The sequence below is a fragment of the Rhinoraja longicauda genome, chromosome 9 (assembly GCF_053455715.1).
Source record: "Rhinoraja longicauda isolate Sanriku21f chromosome 9, sRhiLon1.1, whole genome shotgun sequence".
Classification (NCBI taxonomy): domain Eukaryota; kingdom Metazoa; phylum Chordata; class Chondrichthyes; order Rajiformes; family Arhynchobatidae; genus Rhinoraja; species Rhinoraja longicauda.
Window position 1 is genome coordinate 10,880,338 of NC_135961.1, and position 18,475 is coordinate 10,898,812.

An 18,475-nucleotide genomic window follows, 5' to 3' on the forward strand; every position below is an offset into this window, starting at 1 on the left:
CAACCCACCAATCGGCCGTGGAAGTCCCGATGAGGTCGAGATTGGCTGCCTTGCCCAGCCTAGGTGCCACATTTTCGGGGAGACTTCAGGGGATTTCTCGCGGAACCCTAGTGTTCATTACAAGTCTATACATCGTTTCTTTTCTTTTTTTTCTGATCCAATTTCTCCGTTGGTAAACGCGATTTTGGCAAAATGAAAAACGCGGAAATCATGCAAAAAGCGCGGAAAATGTATTTAAAAAACGCGTAAATCCGTGGAAAATTCACATGCCTATTCTAACCATGTCTATTCCGACACCATCTGCCCCACAGGTTCTGCTGCTGTGCGTTACGAGTCAACACAATGCTGTGCGCCTGCTTTAAATTCAACACAAGGTTGTACAGTCAACTGCTGTCAGAAACCACGTGAACTGCACTGCTGGTACTTTCCCCTTATAGCCATCCCTTAACCGACAGGACCGCACCTCTTCAACGATGCCTCCTTCATCAAGATGACATCGTGCCTGACATTTATTGAAGAACACTGGAGGGGTGACGTGTTCACAAATTATCTACACTAAAATGTCCACTTGTAGGCAGGTGCTTTCATGTCTGTTAATCCTAAATAAAAAGGAACAGTGCTTGACTTCTACTTTCACATGGGGTGGTTCAATCTAAACCACTTTGGCATAATGCAGATGTTTAGTCATTTTTTGCAGGCTTTCAAATATGAAAAAGAGCATTTACCCACAAAGTTTCTCTTTGAGCAGTTTTCAATGAGAAATTAGGCAGAGGACAAGGTCCTCATCACTACTTTATTGGGCCGACAAGGAGAGGGAATATTGAAATCTTAGCCACATCACAAATAAATTCAGGAACGATAACTAATTTCAAAAGTGGTTGTTCCCAACCAGTTGAAATTGAGACATTCGCCCATGAGCTCAAATTTAAATTCAGGTCCAAGAAACAAAGAGAATGGTCTGAAAAAGCATAATTTTACTGTTTACAAAAAAATGAACTGATAAAGGAAACAGAGAATAGGTTAATCCACTCAATAAATAAATAGTTATAACTTTGAAGAGTAAACAGCCTCAGTTGTCTCTCTCACACAAATCCTACTCGATGCACATTAGATAGAACAGTATAGCTGAAGAACAGGCTCTTTGGCCCACAATGTCTGTGCTGAACATGATGTCAAGGCCATCACTCCAAAGACGTGCAGGTTTGTAGGTTAATTGACTGGGTAAATGTAAAAATTGTCCCTGGTATGTGTAGGATAGTGTTAATGTGCGGGGATCACTGGGCGGCGCGGACTTGGTGGGCCGAAAGGGCCTGTTTCCGCGCTGTAGAATCTAAATCTAAATCTTATCTACCTGCACATAATCCATATCCCTCCATATCCATATGCCTAACCAAAAGTCTCTTAAATGCCACTATCATATCTGCCTCAACCACCATCCCCGGCAGCAAGTTCCAAGCACTCACCACCCTGTTTTAAACAATCTTGCTCCACAGATCTCCTTTACACTTTTTTCCCCCTCATCTTACAGTTGTGCCCTCCAGTATTTGATTTTTCTATCCTGGGAAAAAGATTCTGATTGTTTACTTTATCTATGCCTCTCATAATTTCATTTACTTCTACCAGGTCTTCCCACAATCTCCAGCATTCCAGAGGAAATAATCTAAGTCTGTCCAACCTCCCCCTGTAGCTAATGCCCTGTAATTCAGGCATCATTCTGGTAAACTTCCTCTGCATCCTTTCCAAAGCCTCTACATCCTTCCTGTAATGGGGCAACCAGAACTTCAGCAATACTTCAAATGCAGCCTAACCAAAGTCCTATAAAGTTACATCATGACTTATTTTGGTAGACATTGTTGTTTGTCTAATGGAATATATGCATCCACCCGGTAAAACTAAACCAACTTAATTCTTACTAAAAGCAGTGCATAAGATGTCAGTCTGTGCGCAGCAAGCATCAATTTGGAACCAAAACACAAAGGGGGTCCATTTAATAATAATATATTCCTTTATTCGTCCCACACCGGGGAAATTTACAGTGTTACAGCAGCAAAGTGGATAGCAAGAGAGCAAGAGATCATTCATTATAAATAAAAGATACATAAATTGTCATCAGTTTTCTGTGTGTTCTTAGCTGTTATTGTTGACTCGTCTGCTGGGAGCAGTGCTGGTTGTGCAGTCTCACAGCAGCAGGAAGAAAGGACCTCCTATATCTCTCCTTCACGCACTTGGGGTGAAGGAGTCTGTCACTGAAGGAGCTACTCAGTGCAGTGACAGTGTCCTGAATTGGGTGGGAGTCGTTGTCCAGCAGCGATGTTAGTTTTGCCATCATCCTCCTCTCTCCCACCACCTGCACTGAGTCGAGGGGGCAACCCAGGACAGAGCTGGCCTTCCTGACCAGCTTGTCGAGTTTCTTCCCTTCCGCCGCTGAGATGCTGCTGCTCCAGCAGATCACTCCGTAGAAAATGGCCGATGCCGCCACCGTGTTGTAGAAGGTCCTCAGGAGTGCCCCCTGCACTCCAAAGGACCTGAGTCTCCTTAGCAAATAAAGTCTGCTCTGGCCCTTTCTGTATAGCGCCTCGGTGTTTTCAGTCCAGTCCAGTTTATTGTTGAGGTAGACACTCAGGTACTTATAAGAATCCACCCTCTCGATGTCCATTCCCTGGATGTTCACCGGTGTCGGGGGGACCTGGCTGCGCCTACGGAAATCCACCACCATCTCCCTGGTTTTCCCCGCGTTGATCCGGAGGCAGTTCCGCTGGCACCAGTCCACAAACTCCTTGATCAGTTCTCTGTACGGCCTGTCCTTGTCGCCCGTGATGAGGCCGACGATGGCAGAGTCGTCAGAGAACTTCTGTAGACAGGAGTCTGCGGAGCTGACTCTTTATTTAGTGGATTAACCTATTGTTCTCTGTTTCCTTTATCAGTTCATTATTTATAAACTGAGTAAAATTATGCTTTTTCACACCATTCTGCTTGGTACTGCCCGAGGAGCCACTACTGGTGGTCAGTCTGGTGAGAGGAGAAGCAAACATTCAGACTGGAAATCCAGGTGTAATGAAGTTTTAAATACACAGCAAGGAACAGAATCCTCAGCAGATATCAATCCGACAAGCTTTGCGGAGCAACAGTCTGAAGCGGCTATAATTGAGACCCATACAAATGTCCAGTGGCGCAGCGGTAGAGTTGCTGCCTTACAACGCCAGAGACCCGGGATCGATCCTGACTACGGGTGCTGTCTGGACGGAGTTTGTACCATCTCCTTGTGACCACGTGGGTTTTCTCCTTGTGCTCCAGTTTCCTCTCATACTCCAGACACACAGGTTTGTCGGTTAATTGGCTTCAGCAAGTTGTAAAATTGTGCCTAGTACGTAGGATAGTGCTAGTGCATGGGGTGATTGCTGGTTGGCGTAGACTCGGTGGGCCAAAGGGCCTGAAGTCTAAAAGTTTAGAGAGCTTGGGGATGCCAAGATGCCTTAGCAGGGGAGGAGGTGAACTTAGGAATTCAAATGTATTCCAAGAAACAGTTGGATAAAGACCTTTCCCTTGAAAATGTCCAATCCACTGACAACTGGGAAATAACCAGTTTAAGCCAAGCTGGCTAAAAAGAGTTTGCAGTGACTTGATATTGGTATATTACTGTAACAAGTACAAAAATACAATGAAAAAAAATTGTTTTGCTTGCTATCCAGTCAAATCATTCCATACATGAATACAATCAAACTATATACAAGAGTAGAGATTTAAGGATGGAACAATTGCAGGGAATGATGACAGATCCTCTTCTGGGATCAGCATGCAAAGAGCTGCCATGCTCCCTAATCCGTCATCTAATCCTATTCCTAATTACCCAAGACTTGCATTCTTTTTAGCAATTTATAAACAGCCAAGCCCTATTCTTGTAGAAGATTGACAGTTCAACAACCTCTCCCTTCTTAATTTTTTTAACTGCAGCCAACGGGGAGAACATACAAACTCCATACAGACAGCACCTGTGGTTGGGACTGAACCCGGGTCTCTGGCGCTGCAAGCATTGTAAGGCAGCAACTCGGATATGCAATGGCAAAGACTTAAAGATCGCATGGATGAATTACAACAATTGTTCATCCCTGTCTGGCGTAAAAATAAAACAGGGAAGGCAGCTCAACCGTGGCTAATGAGAGAAATTTGGGATAGTGTTAAATCCAAGGAAGAGGCATATAAATTGGCCAGAGGAAGCAGCAAACCGGAGGACTGGGAGAAATTTAGAATTCAACAGAGGTGGACACAGGGGTTAATTAAGAGGGGGGAAATAGAGCATGAAAGAAAGCTTGCGGGGAATATAAAAACTGACTGTAAAATGTAAAACCTTCTATAGATATGTCAAAAACATTGCCCGTCTCCGTCCATCCCTCTCCTCCACAGCTGCAGAAACCCTCATCCACGTCTTCATCACCTCCCGTCTGGACTACTGCAACAGCCTCCTCTATGGCGCAACCTCAAAAATCATCAATAAATTTCAATACATTCAAAACTCCGCTGCCCGTCTACTCACACACACCTCGATCCGTGACCATATCACCCCCGTCCTTTATAAACTCCACTGGCTCCCCATCCCCCAGAGAATCCAGTACAAAATCCTCCTCATAACCTACAAAGCCCTCCATAACCTGGCCCCATCCTACCTGACCGACCTCTTCCACAGGCACACTCCCATCTGCACCCTCCGCTCTGCCGCTGCCAATCTCCTATCCCCCCACATCCGGACCAAACTCAGATCCTGGGGGGACAGGGCTTTCTCCATCGCTGCTCCCACCCTATGGAACTCACTACCCCAAACCGTTAGAGACTCCTCCACACTCACCACCTTCAAAACATCGCTGAAGTCTCACCTGTTCAGTACTGCCTTCAACCACTGAAAGTCACCTCACCTTCTGTCTCCTTTCTCTGTTCATTTATTTATTTACTTATTTATCTATTTATTCATTTCCCTATGTTCTCAAAATCTATGTAAAGCGTCTTTGAGTATATGAAAAGCGCTATATAAATAAAATGCATTATTATTATTATTAAGAGGAAAAGATTAATAAAGACAAATGTAGGTCCCTTACAGTCAGAAACAGGTGAATTTATAATGGGAAACAAGAAAATGGCAGACCAGTTAAACAAGTACTTTGGTTCTGTCTTCATTATGGAAGACACAAACAATCTCCTAGAAATACTAGGGGACCGAGGATCTAGCTTGACGGAGGAACTGAAGGAAATTCTCATTAGTCATGAATTGTTTTTGGGTAAATTGTTGGGACTGAAGGCAGATAAATTCCCAAGGCCTGATGGTCTGCATCCCAGAGTACTCAAGGAGGTGACCCTAGATATCGTGGATGCATTGGTGATCATTTTCCGATGTTCTCTCAACTCTGGATCAGTTCCTGTGGACTGGAGGGTAGCTAATGTAACCCCACTTTTTAAGAAAGGAGGGAATGAGAAAACAGAATTATAGACCAGTTATCTTGACATCGGTAGTGGGGAAGATGCTTGAGTCCATTATTAAAGATATAATAGCAGCGCATTTGGAAAACAGTGACAGGATCGGTGAAAGTCAGCATGGATTTATGAAAGGGAAATCATGCTTGATTAATCTTCTGGAATGTTTTGAGGATGTAACAAGTAGAATGGATAACGGAGAGCCAGCGGATGTGATGCATCTGGACTTTCGGACTTTCAAAAAGCCTTTGACAAGGAACCACACAAAAGATTAGTGTGCAAAATTAGAGCACATGGTATTGGGGTTAGGGTATTGACATGGACAGAGAACTGGTTGGCAGACAGGAAGCAAAGAGTAGGAACTAACGGGTCCTTTTCAGAATGGCAGGCAGTGACTAGTGGGGTGCCGCAAGGCTCAGTGCTGGGACCCCAGTTATTTACAATATATATTAACGATTTAGACAAAGGAATTAAATGAAACATCTCCAAGTTTGCGGATCACACAAAGCTGGATGGCAGTGTGAGCTGCGAGGAGGATGCTGTGAGGCTGCAGGGTGACTTGGATAGGTTGTGTGAGTGGGCAGATGCATGGCAGATGCAGTAGAATGTGGATAAATGTGATGTTATCCACTTTGGTGAGAAGAACAAGAAGGTAGACTATTATCTGAATGGTGTCAGATTAGGAAAAGGAGAGTTGCAACGAGGCGTAGGTGTCCTTGTACATCAGTCACTGAAAGTAAGCATGCAGATAAACAATAGACAATAGACAATAGACAATAGGTGCAGGAGTAGGCCATTCAGCCCTTCGAGCCAGCACCGCCATTCAATGCGATCATGGCTGATCACTATCAATCAGTACCCCGTTCCTGCCTTCTCCCCATACCCCCTCACTCCGCTATCCTTAAGAGCTCTATCCAGCTCTCTCTTGAAAGCATCCAACGAACTGGCCTCCACTGCCTTCTGAGGCAGAGAATTCCACACCTTCACCACCCTCTGACTGAAAAAGTTCTTCCTCATCTCCGTTCTAAATGGCCTACCCCTTATTCTCAAACTGTGGCCCCTTGTTCTGGACTCCCCCAACATTGGGAACATGTTATCTGCCTCTAATGTGTCCAATCCCCTAATTATCTTATATGTTTCAATAAGATCCCCCCTCATCCTTCTAAATTCCAGTGTATACAAGCCCAATCGCTCCAGCCTTTCAACATACGACAGTCCCGCCATTCCGGGAATTAATCTAGTGAACCTACGCTGCACGCCCTCAATAGCAAGAATATCCTTCCTCAAATTTGGAGACCAAAACTGCACACAGTACTCCAGGTGCGGTCTCACCAGGGCCCGGTACAACTGTAGAAGGACCTCTTTGCTCCTATACTCAACTCCTCTTGTTACGAAGGCCAACATTCCATTGGCTTTCTTCACTGCCTGCTGAACCTGCATGCTTCCTTTCATTGACTGATGCACTAGGACACCCAGGTCTCGTTGAACTCCCCCTCCTCCTAACTTGACACCATTCAGATAATAATCTGCCTTTCTATTCTTACTTCCAAAGTGAATAACCTCACACTTATCTACATTAAACTGCATCTGCCATGTATCCGCCCACTCACACAACCTGTCCAGGTCACCCTGCAGCCTTATTGCATCTTCCTCACAATTCACACTACCCCCCAACTTAGTATCATCTGCAAATTTGCTAATGGTACTTTTAATCCCTTCGTCTAAGTCATTAATGTATATCGTAAATAGCTGGGGTCCCAGCACCGAACCTTGCGGTACCCCACTGGTCACTGCCTGCCATTCCGAAAGGGACCCATTTATCCCCACTCTTTGCTTTCTGTCTGTTAACCAATTTTCTATCCATGTCAGTACCCTACCCCCAATACCATGTGCCCTAATTTTGCCCACTAATCTCCTATGTGGGACCTTGTCGAAGGCTTTCTGAAAGTCGAGGTACACCACATCCACTGACTCTCCCTTGTCAATTTTCCTAGTTACATCCTCAAAAAATTCCAGTAGATTTGTCAAGCATGATTTCCCCTTCGTAAATCCATGCTGACTCGGAACGATCCCGTTACTGCTATCCAAATGCTCAGCAATTTCGTCTTTTATAATTGACTCCAGCATTTTCCCCACCACTGATGTCAGACTAACTGGTCTATAATTACCCGTTTTCTCTCTCCCTCCTTTCTTAAAAAGTGGGATAACATTTGCTATTCTCCAATCCACAGGAACTGATCCTGAATCTATAGAACATTGAAAAAGCAGGCAGTGAAGAAAGCTAATGGCATGTTGGCCTTCATGGCGAGAGGATTTGAGTATAAGAGCAAGGAGGCCCTACTGCAGTTCATCAGGGCCCTGGTGAGACCACACCTGGAGTATTGTGTGCAGTTTTGGTCTCCTAATTTGAGGAAGGACATTCTTGCTATTGAGGGAGTGCAGCATAAGTTCACCAGGTTAATTCCCGGGATGGCGGGATTGACACATGATGAAAGAATGGTTCGACTGGGTTTATATTCACTGGAATTTAGAAGGAATTTAGAATTTAGAAGGGATCTTACAGAAACATATAAACTTCTATAGGGATTGGACAGGCTAGATGCAGGAAAAATGTTCCCGATGTTGGGGGAGTTCAGAACCAGAAGTCACAGTTTAAGAATAAGGGGTAGGCCATTTAGAACTGAGATGAGGAAAAACCTTTTCATCCAGAGAGTTATGAATCTGTGGAATTCTCTGCAACAGAAGGCAGTGGAGGCCAATTCACTGGATGTATTCAAGAGAGTTAGATATAGCTCTTTGGGCTAACAGAATCAAGGGATATGGGGAGACAGCAGAACAGGGTACTGATTCTGGATGATCAGCCATGATCTTATTGAATGGTGGTGCTGGCTCGAAGGGCTGAATGGCCTACTCCTGCACCTATTTTCTACGTTTCTAACACTACCGCTACACCCTAATTTGGCCGACTTCTGGACAAATTACCCAGTGTTATGTTACTGAACAAGTAACCAGTTACTGAACCAATAACTCCTCCTTCTCCTTACTGAAATACGACAAAAGGAAAAAAAATCCACTCAATAAATTTAAAGATATACCTCGATAGGTCATCTAACATGGTTGAAATCTTCTCTCTGTAAAGTGCCCTTAACATCGGGAACATTAAAGCCTACATTGTAAAAACAATTTTTAAACATTGAAGAAGTTTAGTTTGACCAGTAAGATACCCTATTTGAAATATCAGCCAATCATGCCATGAAACTCAGCTGATAGTCAGAGTAAGTCTTCCCATCAAACTACCTTCATGAGTTTGACACTCACCTGCTCCATTAGCATCCCCGATCGCTCCATTTTCATGCTGCGCACACAAGGTTTTCAAGATCACTTCAGTAGCCCCTTGTCGGGGCAGCGTGACGTGTTTTAGAAACGGCAAGTTATTTTTCTTTGCAAATAACTGGCTAGTTTCTCGCCGCTTTCTCAGGAACCCTCCTTCAGGAAATAATACAATCCACTTCCGACCCCGACTCCTATAGTATTTTTCTAAGTGCTGTCGAAGTAGAACCAGCTGCTTGTCACGATGAACTTTACCCTGGAAATTACAACAGTGAAAACAATTTAGTTCATGGATGAAAGTTAAGGAATGTTACAAAAGAGGCAATTTGGATCCATTACATAAAGAATTTGTCCTCCAGAAAAATTTAAAGTGTTTTAATACCAGCAAAATACACACACTGACAACATATGGATGGTGAGGTTATTTGTATTAGCTACGCAGGATACACCTCAAAGTTCTGTATCATTGAAATCAGTCTTAAATTCCAATAAATTCCAATAAATTCCAATTCCAAGCACCAAATTATAATCTGTATTGACAATGTTAAAATCAAGAACTTTCTGATGCCTTTCCCATATTTCCATCAGAACTCAGTGAGCCAAGTCGCAGAAGGAAAATGGGTAAGTCAATGTTTTGGGTCAAAATGTCTGTATCAGGACTTGTACCTTTGGTCTATGCAGATGTTGCTTGACCCACTGAGTTCTTCCAGCGTTCGGCTTTTTTTGTTCCTGATTCCCTTTTGTCTTCATTCTCAAGTTTATCTTTCCTCTTTTTATAACAATGCTCTCTTTCACTTCTCCTGGCATAACTCCCCACTCTTCCTCAAAATAGAGACAGGGGTCTCACACAAGAAACGGCAATCACGTTAGGCAAAAATCCCCTGGACCTGCAGAAAAGTGCCAACCTATCTTTTTAAACTCTATTTTTTTTAAAAGGGACTCAAAGTCCTACTCAGGAGCGTGCCACCAGCTGAGCATTAAAGCTGGATATGAGGTAACACTTGTCGAGCATTGAAGCTGGGGATGAGGTAACACTTGTAGAGCATTAAAGCTGGAGATGAGGTAACACTTGTAGAGCATTAAAGCTGGAGATGAGGTAACACTTGTAGAGATCTGCTCAAGGACAAAGTAGAAACCCAACCCAGCTACAGTTAACCCAACCTGACCCAAGCACTTACATATTTTTTACATTCTCGACACAAAGGCATTTGTAGACAATCCTGAAAAAAATTATTGCCACGTAACACACACTTTGCTATTGATCAAGCCAAGGACACACGAGATATTAAGCAAAGAATCCTGACCTGGATTGAGTACACACTGCTTGTTCGACCCGACCCAAAATTGAAATGTTTTAGTAGACTACATGTCTGACCTAAATTGGCAAATTCTGACATGCTTTGGGTCAGACTGCATGACTCAAAACAACTGGGCAGGCCGACAAATGCAAAGGTAATGTAATAAATGAATAACAATTATCTTGAGGCACTTGGGATAAAGGCTGATTAAAAATACCTGTTGCTATAAGTTTGCCACAACCCAAACACAGAAAAATAACCATATTGCACCATTTACAGTGAATGATCCAGTGACAGCAAGGAAATGGCAGCTCTGATTGGGAAGTTACAACTCTCAGCACTAATAAATTTGCTAAGGGTAATCCTCGTATCATTAACATCAAGAAGGTCAAACGTAGAGGAAAGAAAGGAAAATAATCATTCACTTAGCTCAAGATCATGGAAAATGAACAGGGCCAACTGGCCTGATGAAAAAATCTTGAGCAAGGAACAGGTCATTATACACATCTTAGTTCTTTCACCATTCTAATCAACGTATGATGAGGGTTTGACGGCACTGGGCCTATACGCGTTGGAGTTTAGAAGGACGAGGGGGGACCTCAATGAAAATTAATGAATAGTGAAATGCCTGGAAAGAGTGGATGTGGAGAGGATGTTTCCACTAGTGGGAGAGTCTAGAAGCAGATGGCATAGCTGTGGAGGCCAAGTCATTGGATATTTTTAAGGTGGAGATTGACAGATACTTGATTGATAAGGATGTCACGGGATATGGGGAGAAGGCAGGAGTATGGGGTTTAGAGGGAAAGATAGATCAGCCATGAATGGGGGAGTAGACCTGATGGGTTGAATGGCCCACCTTTGTTCCTATGACTCATGAATGCTAATTAAACTGTAAGTTGAGGCCACTTAACCATCTCATCGCCATATAACCAACAAAAAATATGTTGGTCAATTTCAGTCTCAAAAATTTGGAACAACCTCTGCAACCATTGCATTTCGACAGATTTCCACAATCCTGGGTGTGGACAAGGTGTTATACGAGTCCACTCCTGAAGGATCAAGCTCTCCCTTTGATTTGCATTGGAAGACTCTGATTATTAATTCCAAAGAGGTGGGCTAGAAACACAAAATCTGAACTTTTTGCAACCACTTTCCCAAGTGTATAAACACAAAGAACCCTCAAATTACGTTTTGCTTAGGATACTTTCTGTACATTCACCAGTCCAACAGACTACTATTTTTCAGTCTGACAAAAACGAATTGCACATATGGCAAGAATGAAATTTTGCTTTCATCAACACAGAAAAATAATCCTTCTGATGCAAATGTATTAAATGGTGCATTATCATCACAATAAACCCTAACTGCTAACATCACATATCATCCTGCAGTACACATAACCTGGCTGCACTAGTTTATGTTATTAAAATTCACAATGTGGGTGCCGGGGAAATGCGATTGTAAAATATATGGATGAGGGATCACTGTCTTTTGTTCAATTAAATATGATGAAGTTAAAAGTATTCCACAAGGACTTTAATGCGTAACCATAGTTTATTATGATTTTAATAATCTGCTTAATTTACTAGTTCCGGATGCCCAAAAGCAAATCTTTATATTTGACCTTATTACAAGCATAGATTCACAAAATACATTTGAATTAATAGAATTTTAAACAATCAATTTGCACAGAACAAAAAGGCTGCTTTCTTTTCAATTCCTTATGCCGCTACTCCCATGAAACAACAGAATGCCAACTGGTATTCTCTAAATTTATCTTTAAGGGTCATGATCTACTTACATAGCAATCACCTGTATATGTTTACACAATATATTTAAACTGTTTTCATTTCTATACAGCACTGTGGCGCAGCGGTAGAGTTGCTGCCTTGCAGCGCCAGATACCTGGGTTCGATCCTGACTATGGGTGTTGTCTGTATGGAGTATGTACATTCTCCCCGTGATTTGCATGGGTTTTCTCCAAGATCTTCTGTTTCCTCCCATACTCCAAAGATGTACAGGTTTGTAGGTTAATTGGTTTGGTATGCGTAGGATAGAGTTAATGTGCAGGGATCGCTGGTTGGTGTGGACTTGGTGGGCCGATGGGGCTGTTTCCACGCTGTATTTCTAAACTGAACATGCCTTTCTTTTCATCTACTAACTAAAACTGCTCTTCAGAATGCACGCAGAACACTGAACTTCCATTACACTCTCACCAGCTAATACTCCTAAAAAGTGAGTGAATTTTCTTGTCTGCAATGTGCTTCATATTCTGAAAGAGAGGTCCCTGGTTTGGCAAAGGAGTTAATTCCACCGTTGGAAAACCATTGCGCTCAAAATAAAACTGAATCCTAATTCATCTCTTGGATTTTCTCCCAAGGTTGACTCGGAGGGATAGCATAAATATATCCTTGTTTATAACCATGTCATAAAGAAAATACCAGAAGAGAAAAATCTGATAATTGACAAAAGTTCAGTTAATTCAATTTACTTAAATTGAGTCAGCAATAAATTGTAAAGTAATATTAATTTGTATTATAAAATTCCTTTTGAAAAACAGATTTAATTTGCAATCCCACTAAGAATAAATAACATTTCTGGCTAAAGAAAACTAAATCTTTAATTCCATCAACCCCATTTACTTCAAACCCAGTTCCTCTAAAAATCCCTTAATCCCACGTTAATTATCTTGGAAGTAAACTAACATTTACAAATTCACCTGGTCTCCAAGCAAACCAGCATTACCAAATAAAACACACAACATATAATTGCATCAACTTTATTAAAAAGTGAACTACCTACTAGCATTTTAGATCCAAATCCTAAAGTTGTGGATTCAAATACAAAACAGTGCAGAACAGTAGGAATTAAGTGATTCTTTCAGATGAGACATTAAATGGAAGCTTTGCCTATATAATCAAGTTACCATTTAAACTAAAACGCGTGGCACTACTTTAACCAATCAGAGGAATTATGACGTAGCTTCAGCCAAAACACAGGCAAGCTCTATCAACATTAAAGGACTATAAATCCTGGTCATTGCCTCATTGCTGTTTTGTGAGAGTTTGCGATAAATAGATTTTTTTCCTTTATAACATTTGTTAAGATTTCAAAAATAGCTGATCAGCCGCAAGTCCACAATTCCACAATCCATACCCACAAAATCAACTATGGAAATACGTGGTTGTTGATGAATAAGGTGAACACAGTCCCTTACCAAGTCAAGCATCATAATGACACTGATTTAGTGATCACGACTTGTTCTGATATCAAGTCATACATCATAATGACACTGTTTTAGTTCAAATAATATCTACTAATATAGAAGATGAAATAGCAGAATCAAACACACTGGAAATGCTGTAAATGCTCGGCAGATTGGAATGAATAGGAACGAATAGAACTTCAGGTTAATTTTAAGTTTATTTGGTGCAAGAATGCATTTACCAACAGAATAAGGATATAACCAGATCTATAACTTTTCTGGATATACAAACTACAGGACAATTTTGGTAACTGCACAAGAAATGTGCTCCACAGTTAACAGAGGTAATTATTTTACTCGTGGAATAATTACACTAACATTATGCATCTAATTAGCAAAGCAAACATTTCCCTCACCTGCTTAATGAAGAAGTCCCCATGGATGATAGAAACAATACCGAAGTTCGTAAACTTAAAAATATATTCCATGAGCCATATCATGTGGCAAACTACCTGTTGGATGAACAAACACAAATCTCTCATCACGATTAAATTGAGGACAATTTCTGGAAATACTCAGTAAACAACAGTACATTGGGATAAAAAACTTTACGTTCCCAGAAGGAGCTACTTTGAAAGTGCAAACTAATTAGAACTCCTTTAGGATGAAAGCAACAGAGTATATTTATTTACTTGCTTAACAGCAAATGCTTCCAACCTCTTTTCCTATTTAAATCACATACAGTCCCAAATGATGGCTTAAGTAGTGTTCCCATGGGCACTTCTGGAAAATTTGTCTGCTTCTTGTTTTGTTACCGCACACCCCTGAATGCTTGCTCAGTTACGTTCAATGTTATCTCACCTTTTGTATCTCCCATTCTTTTTTTCAGATCAGGTCTTTGTTTGAAACCCAACCTTTTCCTAATTTTGTAATTACTGAAAAGTGGGTGCCATCTCCAACATTTAGTATTGTTTTTCCCCCATGAAATATTGCCCGGGCTGTTGAATATTTCAAGAATTTTCTGTGGAAAAAGTTCACTAAAATCCTTCTCACATTCCCGTCAAACTAATTTTAGTACTTTACCCAAGTTAATGTGGAAGTACCAGTCTGGAAATTAGAAGATCATTAAAGCAAACCTTATCTCATCATGACAAATTCAAACCTGACCCTTTATAAATTTTTTCAACAATCAACCCGATTATTGATGTAACCATAACAACTTCCAACAAGCTATTGATCTGTTTTAGGATGAAACATTAAATACTGATCAAGGATCATAGACACTTGCGGTAATGCTAAGCAGATCAGTTATCCGCCCTGGCTAGAATACCCAGCTGGCTGACATGATGCATTCCGACACAATAGAATTTATAAGAATGGTGGGAAAAAATGAAAATTGAAGAAGCCAAGATGTTTTGATGCCTTAGGAAACATTGACAGACCAACATTTGATTTTACAAATTCATAATTTTGATGTCCAAATTTCAGAATTTTACATCAAAATTCATAATATGGTGCGTAATGCATCTTTTCAGCAAAGAAAAAGTATGCACGCCAAATGCGCATAGGCGTTGCGCTACATTCATGTGTGAAAATGGACTTATTTCCAACAGTCTGTAGTTCTTGGACATGTACAATGTCAGGCCTATCATGAGTATATTCTGCTATTTATAGAAAGAGTATTGAACAGAAATACTTTTTACAACACTAAGAAAAAAATTGTTTTGTTTTGTTTTTTCTATTTTCCTTTTTCCTTACACATCCCAATTCTCTTGGTATTAAATAAAAGAACAATGGTCATAAAATGTATGACTAAGTTATGAAGAAAGAGTTTCATTTAACACTGCACATACCTAATTTCATTGAAGACGTACTTGCTCCAGTGGTCGTCAACAGCAAATCACAACACTCCATGTCACCCCCACCCAACCCTCCCCTACTCCCCCCCCCACTACCCGCCCCCCCACTCCCATTCTACCCCACTCCCCCCCCACCCCTCCCCCTACTCACCTCCCTCCTCCCCTCCCCCCCACCTCCACTCCCACCCCCACTCCCACCTCCCCTCCATTCCCCTCCCCCACTCCCCCTCCCTTCCTCCACCCCCCCCCCCCCACTCCCCCTCCATTCACCCACCCCATCCCCTCTCAACATCAACGGGCCGCACGCTTCGCAGCCAGGCGAGGCCAGCGGCGGGGCGGGGCGAGGCCAGCGGCGGGGCGAGGCGTGGCCAGGGGCGGAGCGTGGCCAGGGGCGGAGCGTGGCCAGGGGCGGGGCGGGGCGAGGCCAGGCCAGGCCAGCTGCGGGGCGAAGGGCAGGGCGAGCGGCAAGGCATGTGTTTTGCGGAAAAATGTGAGGGGAAATCGGAATAGCGGAAATTAAATAAGAAAGCGGGAACTTTCTGCCAAATTTGGAAGGGTTGGGAGGTCTGCAATGAGTAGTAGAAGGAACTTGCATACATTAAATTGGGAAACAAAACCAATTGGGTAAACATTGTGATAATTGGTTCCATTCCAATCACTTCAAGCCAGGTTGGTCGTCACAATCAACTGAGTTGACCACTTTTAGCACAGCTATCAGACATGGTTCAGTCGACTGAGTTGACCACTTTTCGCAGCTATCAGACATGGTTCACTGCAGGTGAAAAAATACAAGGGCCTGGATCGAGTGGATGTGGAGAGGATGTTTCCACTAGTGGGAGAGTCTAGGACCAGAGGCCATAGCCTCAGAATAAGAGGATGTACCTTTATTAAGGAGGGATTTCTTTATTCAGAGTCATAGTGATACAGTGTAGAAACAGGTCCTTCGGCCCAACTCGCCCACACCAGCCAACAATGTCCCAGCTACACTAGTCCCACTTGCCTACACTTAGTCCATATCCCTCCAAACCTGTCCTATCCATGTACCTGTCAAATTGTTTCTTAAACGATGGGATTGTTCCAGCCTCAACTACCTCCTCTGGCAGCTTGTTCCATTACACCCAACACCCTCTGTGTGAAAAAGTTACCCTTCGGATTCCTGTTAAATCTTTTCCCCTTCACCTTGAACCTATGCCCTCTGGTCCTCAATTCCCCTACTCTGGACAAAAGAATCTGCGCATCTACCCATCTATTCCTCTCATGATTTTGTATACCTCTGTAAGATCGCCCCTCATCCTCCTGCATTCCATTGAATCGAGACCTAGCCTACTCAACTTCTCCCTATAGCTCACACTCTCTTGTCCTGGCAACATCCTCGCAAATCTTTTCTGAACCGTTTCAAGCTTGACAATATCTTTCCTATAACATGGTGTCCAGAACTGAACACAATATTCTAAATGAGGTCTCACCATTTAGAGCTACAACTGCAACATGACATCCCAACTTCTATACTCAGTAATGATGATGACCAAAGTGCAAAAAGCTTTTTTGACCACCTTATCTACCTGTGACTCGACCTTCAAGGAACCATGCACCCGTATTCCTAGATCCCTCTGCTCTACAACACTACCCAGAGGCCTACCATTTACTGTGAAGGTCCTGCCCTTGTTCGACATCCCAAAATGCAACACCTCACAGTTTTCTGTATTAAATTCTATCAACCATTCCTCCGCCCACCTGGCCAATCGATCCAGACCCTGCTGCAATCTTTCACAACCATCTTCGCTGTCTGAAAACCCACTAACTTTTGTATCACCAGCAAACTTGCTAACTTGCCCTGCATGTTCTCATCCAAATCATGGATGTAGATGACAAACAGTGACGGGCCCAGCACCGAACCCTGAGGCACACCACTAATCACAGGCCTCCAGTCTGAGAAGCAACCTTACACCATCACCCTCCGCTTCCTTCCATCAAGCCAATTTGCTATCTATTCAGCTATATCTCCTTGGATCCCATGCGATCTAACCTTCCAGACCAGCCTACCATGCGGAACCTTGTCAAACGCCTTATTGAAGTCCACGTACACAACATCTACAGCTCTGCCCTCATCAACCTTTTTGGTCACATCTTCAAATCAATCAGATTTGTGAGACACGACCTCCCATGTACAAAACCATGCTGACTATCCCTAATCAGCCCTTGCCCATCCAAATGCCTGTATAACCTGTCCCTCAGAATACGCTTGAGTAACTTACCAATTACAGATGTTAAGCTCACCGACCGGCCTATAGTTCCCAGCATTTTCCCTGCAGCCCTTCTTGAAAAGAGGCACATTTGCCACCTTCCAGTTTTCCAGCACCTCTCCTGTATTTAAGGACGACTCGTAAATTTCAACCAGGGCTCCCGCAATTTCCTCACTAATTTCCCGCAATGTCCTCGGATATATCTGATCGGGCCCTGGAGATTTGTCTACCTTCAAACACGACAGTACCTTCAGTACTTCTGAGACGGTAACCCTGACTGCTCTCAAGACACTTCCAGTGACTGCTCCAATTTCCTCTGTCCTACTGTCTTTCTCCTCGGTAAATACAGAGGAGAAATACTCATTTAGGACCTTGCCCATCTCCTGCGGCTCCACACAGAGGTGACTGCTTTGATTCCTGAGAGGTCCCACTCTCTTTCTAGATACCCATATGTATTTATAAAATCTTTTGGGATTATCCACAATGCTACCACCAGAGCTATCTCCTGGCCCCCTTTTGCCCTTCTGATTTCCTTTTTCAGTATACTCCTTAGTTCCTGAAACTCCTCCAGGGATGCACTTGATCCCAGCTGCCTATATCTATCTCATGTATCCTTCTTGTTTTTGATTAAGGTCTCAATTTCCCTCATCAGCCAAGCTTCCTTGTGTTTGCCTGCTTTGCCCTTCACTCTAACGGGGACGTACACATCACATCCTAAGCTTTCTTCAATACATTTTTTTAAATATTCCACTTGGCCGATGTTCCTTTCCCCTCAAATAACCTGCTCCAACTTGAGCGAGACCTTCTCTCATACCCTCAAAGTTGGCCTTACCTCAGTTGACCATTTTAGCACATGGACTCTCTCCATCCCTATCCATAACTATCTTAAATCTAATCGTACTGTGGACACTGGTCCCAAAAGGCTCCTCCACACACACTTCATTAACTTGCCCTTCCCAATTTCCCAAAACTAGATCCAGCGTTGCCCTCTCACGTGTGGGGGCCTCCACAAACTGAGGGTGGTGAATCTGTGGAATGCATTGCCTTAGAAGGCTGTGGAGGCCAAGTCAATGGATATTT

General features: G+C 42.8%; 1 protein-coding gene across 1 annotated transcript in view; it reads right to left on the reverse strand.

Moving 5' to 3' along the window:
- The window catches only part of lpgat1 (lysophosphatidylglycerol acyltransferase 1), an 86,381-nt gene that overhangs the window by 41,508 nt on the left and 26,398 nt on the right, over positions 1 to 18,475 (reverse strand). Inside the window, exons 5-6 of the mRNA XM_078404778.1 lie at positions 13,710 to 13,805; positions 8,779 to 9,046 (exon numbers count right to left, since the gene is read on the reverse strand). Of these exons, the coding sequence (XP_078260904.1) occupies positions 8,779 to 9,046; positions 13,710 to 13,805 (364 nt within the window). The remainder of the gene's footprint in view (positions 1 to 8,778; positions 9,047 to 13,709; positions 13,806 to 18,475) is intronic.